At 36.2% G+C, this 6,000-nt stretch overlaps 1 protein-coding gene and 1 pseudogene across 1 annotated transcript; both read right to left on the bottom strand.

The window, feature by feature from the left end:
- Positions 1–92: 92 nt before the first annotated feature.
- Positions 93–961, bottom strand: LOC132180276 (carboxylesterase 1-like; annotated as a pseudogene).
- Positions 962–3,451: 2,490 nt separating this feature from the next.
- Positions 3,452–4,715, bottom strand: LOC132182318 (carboxylesterase 1-like). The gene has a single exon (XM_059595526.1). It carries the CDS (start codon positions 4,643–4,645, stop codon positions 3,611–3,613), a length of 1,035 nt encoding a protein of 344 aa, XP_059451509.1. The 5' UTR covers positions 4,646–4,715; the 3' UTR covers positions 3,452–3,610.
- Positions 4,716–6,000: the final 1,285 nt, after the last annotated feature.

A 6,000-nucleotide genomic window follows, 5' to 3' on the forward strand; every position in this document is an offset into this window, starting at 1 on the left:
TTAATATTTTAATATTTTTCTTCACCGCGAGTAAAATAAAATTTGGCAGCATAATTCAATCACCGACCATCATTATTCATTTCTTATGCATCCTAGCAAGATGATATAAAATCCTTGACAACTCTAAGCCATGCCTTGGCCTTCGTAGGGTCATCATATTCCACCCCATGAAAATCTCCAACGCCAAAATGACCCGCCACGTGTACACCCTTCTGCTCCAACATCTTCACAACTCAACCTGGTGGTCAAACATTGGGTCCCCATCACAACCACTCACAAAATACCTCCATCCTAGCACCCTGATTTTCTCTAAGAGCTTGGACCCACCTCCCACCGTCGGATTGCAATACTCATGATCACGGTCAGCCCCAATGGGCAGGGACAACTCCCACATACGATCACTGACAGATGGTGGCAAAATAGCGTCATTAACAAGCCTCAGCTCTGACCCAGTCCTCTGGATCCCACCAAAAGCTGCTTGTTGCAATATCAGCCCTCGGATCTTCAACGGCTCTAGATGGCCAACTTCCTCAGCTGCACGTAGTCCTGCGTGGTAGGCTATGTTACCCCCAGCACTACCGCCCATGAGAAAACAACTAGAAAAGTCGGCATATTTTCGTAACCAATCATCATGGGCGGTGAGGCTGCACTGAATAGGATGAACCCTCCCCCATGGTAGAAAACTACAAGGGGTAGCTTGGTGTGTGAGTTATCCAATGCGTCCCGCGGTAGAAACAGTCTGACCCAGGTGTTGTTTGATTGGTTGATGGGAATGTCTTTGGAGAGAACTGGAATGCCAAGGCTCGGATCGGATGCGGGTGGGGTCTCTGGAATTTTGCGTAGGCGAGTCATCGTACCGTCAGAGTTGTGGACGATCTGAATGTGCTGGTTGGGATCCATGGTTGGATTTGGAGATGCAGTTTGATCAGCTGACATTTTAGACCCTTCTGATGGCTTATAATCCGATGATTAACGTTGCTAATAATTACCAGAGAAGCCTTTCTAGAGCTACTTATAGATCCTCCAAGACATTGTATAATGAATAGAGATGTCTAATTTATTTGTTACCCGTCACGAGAAAGATGGTCTGAGGAAAAAACCAAAAAGAAGAAGACAAAGAATAGATAAAGAAAGATGGACGGAGACAAATTTGGTCTTTGAAATACTCATGTATTATTATTCAAGTCATTTTGGCTGGTCTTTTTATCGTTAATGTCTTGGTTTATATGATAAGATTGTAGTGCTAGCTTTGTTTTTCAGCAATTGGATACTTATTGTAATGATCGATCGGTTAGAATATATAAGTTAGTGAGCATTTATCCCACCATTTGATAAACCATTGCCGTTGAATCTTGTCATCAGTCAGTTGGTAATTCCATTTTAGAATCCATGGAATTTTGTATTTATTGACAAAATAAAGAATAGTTGGAAACTTGGCACCATAAGAATCAACTTTGTAGCTGTTCTTAAATAGTTGGAAAGCTTCAACTAGCTGGAGGGGGAGGATATCAAGAATCAAGCCAAATTGGTTCCACCATCTGGCAAACCAAAGGGGGAGGATACCGGTAAAATTCCTATCAAAATTAACAAACCAAGAATGGTCAAAAATAGTGGTTTGATAGAGCAAGAATTTAAACCAGGCATCAACATAGTCATAATAGGTACAAGGAATCGAGAATCCGTTAAGGGATCTCGTGACTGAAGGATGGTTGCCCCATTCCTTTTCAGAAATAATCCGTTTGAAATAGACACTATGATAAAGTATCTTATTTGGATTAAGCCTGTCAGGAATAGACTTGAAAGAAACAGAATCAGTCTAGTACAATCCGCTCTTAAATAGAAAATATTTGATATTAATTTAATATAAAATATACATAAAATATTATATATTTTTCATATGTTTCTAATATGATCAACTTTCTATGTTTTCTTTTTTAATATATATATATATATATATATATATATATATATATATAATAATAATGACTCGGTTGTTCTCTTCATACATTTCCATGGATCCCTAACATGTTCGTTTTTGTTTTTTTGGAATTATGTGTCACGTTAATGAAAGAATCCTAGGAATTAGATTCAAGAGAACATGGTTAAGCATACTTATATAGGGCAATTGGCTACTTGATTTTAGGCATATCAAGATTGTTTTCAATTGATTTAATTTTCTTATTCAGCACACAATTTTGAGATTTTAAAGAGTCAATCAAGGCATGTGGATCAGACAATTTAACAATTAAAGACTCTTTTTCAAGCTAACAACATTAAGGTTTTTAAGAACAACCTTATTGAGTTTCTTCTATTTAACACTGTAACGCGTCCAAAATTAATTAACTATGATAATTAATTCAGAGTGTTACTCGTAGGATTCCCAATATAATTAATTGGTAATTAACTAGAAGTGATACCTATAACAGTAAATATCATAATACAATGCAAAGGAAAGTGAAATATTGATATAAGCTAAAAGACTAAATACTCTAGTGTTATTTTCTATCATCAATACAAACCAGAGCCTCCAAGTACAAATAGTAACAAGTATACAATACAATTTCAAGTACAATTATACACAAATTATATACATGAATCTGTGTCTACAAGCCTTCGCTCAGTGTCCCAAGCCTTGCGAATCGCCATAATCCGCACTCTTGGGGTAACCTCGTTGAACTATAAAACACATATTTTATAGGTGAAAAAGTAATTGTATAAGTCATCGACTTACACAATGTTATGAGCTTGATTTAGTTGGAAATAAGTATAAAGAAATGAGCTTTTTAGAAATCTTATGAGATTTGAGTAAATTATACCGGTAATTGTTATCTCCCTAATTACGTCATCAAGGAAAAATAGTATATTTGTAAATCAGTAGTTAGGGCATAATTCCGAGGGTAACACATAGCAGTTTAATGCAAAAGAATCATGTTGATGGAGTGTTCAATATAATATTCATAATCATTCATAGTCCATACACATTCCCACATGGCCTACTATACCCATACTCTTAACCTTTTAATCCTGAGGTTTGTGCGTCCCGTGAGACCTTCGGTACAATATTGATGACGTACAATAGTTAGCCACCCTTCGTGATCTGACGGATTTGACGTTAAGTGATCCACATCACTAGTGATGCCGCAGGGTGTGACCGCCATCCTTGGATGGTTAAGGGAGTCACTATAACCAATGAAGCCAAATCATCCTAAATCTATCAACTCCAAATCAAAGTGTCATATCTATATATTAGTGTGTACGTAGATTAGATTCTACGTCTCTTTTTACTATTATAAATAGTGCCAATCCTAGAACTGGAGTTCTTTTCCCATGAACCATGTGGATAATATATTAAGGTAAGCAACGTTGAAAATGCAGGTTGCTTCGAAAGAGTCGTTACCGCCTAATTTTCATCCAAGATGAAAATATATTTATTAAATGAAAGATTGCATCATTCAAGAAACAAAAGATTTTATTGAGAAACCCTTAAAAGATGGTAAAGGCTTACACGAAAAACAAGATTTAGTAAGTAAGATACTTGAGCCCTAAATAAGATTTAGCAGCACAATTCAATCACTGACCATCATTATTCATGTCGTAGTATATATGCATCCTAGCAAGATGATATAAAATCCTTGACAATTCTAAACCATGCCTTGGCCTTCGTAGGGTCATCATATTCCACCCCATGAAAACCTCCAACGCCAAAATGACCCGACACGTGTACACCCTTCTGCTCACACATCTTCACAAACTCAACCTGTCGGTCAAATAATGTGTCCCCATCACAACCACTCACAAAAATCCTCCATCCTACCGCCTTGATTTTCTCTAAGAGCTTGGATCCCCCGCCCACCATCGCATTGCAATACTCATGATCCCGGTCAACCCCAATTGGCAGGGACAACTCCCACATAAGGTCAGTGATACATGGTGGCAAAACAAGGTCATTAATATGAGTCAACTCTGACCCAGTCCTCGGGATCCCACCAAAAAATGGTTGTTGCAGTATCAGCCCTCGGATCTTCAAAGGGTTTAGATGGTCTGCGGAAGCAGCTGCACGTAGTCCTGCATGGTAGGCTATGCTACCCCCAGCACTAAAGCCCATGATAAAACAAGTAGAAAAATCAGCATACTTTCTTAACCAATCATCTTGGGCGGTTTTGATCCAGTGCAACGCTTCCACGGCATCATCATAAGCCGCTGGCAGGCGATGCTCCGGTGCAAGACGGTACTCGATCGATGCGATGATGACACGGAGTTCAGTCGCCATATTCACGCAAAAATCATGAAAAAGTGATGAGGCCGCACTGAACAGGATGAACCCTCCCCCATGGTAGTAAAGCACGAGAGGTAGCTTAGTGGGTGAGTTATCAAATGCTTCCCGTGGTAGGAACAGTCTGACCCAGGTGTTGTTTGATTGGTTGATGGGAATGTCTTTAGAGAGAACTGGGATACCAGGGCTCGGATCGGATGTGGGCGGGGTCTCTGGAGTTTTGAGGCGAGTCATCGTACCGTCAGGGTTGAGGACGATCTGAAGGCGCTGGTAGGGATCCTTGGTCATCGTACCGCCAGGGTTGAGGATCATCTGAAGGCGCTGGTGGGGATCCATGGTTGGATTTGGAGATGCAGTTTGATCACCGGACATTTTAGACCCTTCTGATGGCTTATAATTCGATGATTGTTATTGGTTCAAAAAAAAAAAAAAATCGATGATTGTTACTGACACTTTCTAGTTTCTAGTGCTATTTATAAAAGATCCTTCGAGACATTGTATAATGTAGAGAGAAGATAAGTTATTTGTGGACACAGTTTTCCTTTAAAATTGGATCTAATCTATAAAAGTGACATATGTCTTTTAAACATATAAAAATCACATAATTTTTTAATAAAAGATACATAGTTAAAATAAATTTTATTAAAAATTCATGTGCATCTCACATGTTATTAAAAAAAATAAGAATGATTCTTAACTCTTGTAGAAGCTAAATGATTGGGAATCAAATGGATAGGATTTGGTTAGAAGAAATTTCAAACTGTATTTATGCAATTGTTGATTTAGAGCTTTGGACTCTTTCTATTTAGAGCTTTACATCTCTATATGTTTACTGTTTCTTTAATGAAATAAAGTTATAATTTTTCTCAAAAATAAAAGAAACACATGTTATTTTTATAAACTTGATTAAATGAAATTCTTTCAATCTAGTTTAAAGAAAAACTTTTACTTTATTTGTTAGGTGGCGCAGTTTATAAAGACTTGGTAAACAAAGATGGAAGAGAAAAAGAAAAAGAGAAAAAGGAATAGATAAAAAAAATTATGGAAGAGACAAATTTTAGTCTATGAAATACTTTGTATTATATTATAGAAGTCATTTTTAGTCTTTGAAATAATTTTTATTATATTATTGAAGTCATTTTCGTTGGTCTTGTTTGTATTCTAATCTCATCTATAGAAAAATAAATAAAAAGTCCTTTTTCGCTGTTTTTTTTTTTTTGGTTTTTTTGTTATGGTTAATGTCTTTGTTATTTTATTTTTAATATATTAATTCCTGGGCAACAAGCTAGATTACAGTAATCACAAGACAAGGGAATCGAGGAGTTGCCCATCTCTATCTATCTATCCATATATCTTTGCTAGGTAAAAAAGACATTATTAATGGTGGTAAAGAGAAGAACCACAATGAACCACAATTTTCCAACTTATGGTTCAAGTCTTAAAATCATTCTATAAAGGATTAGTGATAAAAAAAAAAAAAAAAAAAAAAAAAAAAAAAAAAAAAAAAAAAAAGTTGATAAACTCTAATTCCTAAAAACTCACTCCACCACTTGCATTAGTTTTTTTTATTTATTTGATTATTTCCTGAATTATTGAATTTTCATATATGAGGAGTATAACTAATTATTCGCCTAGTATAAACATTAGATCAATATAACTACTTATTGTTTGATTAATATTTAAATAAAGAAAAAAATGCCCAATTTAAAAGCGCCACCTTAGGCCTC

This window comes from Corylus avellana, chromosome ca5 (genome assembly GCF_901000735.1).
Source record: "Corylus avellana chromosome ca5, CavTom2PMs-1.0".
Taxonomy (NCBI): Eukaryota; Viridiplantae; Streptophyta; class Magnoliopsida; order Fagales; family Betulaceae; genus Corylus; species Corylus avellana.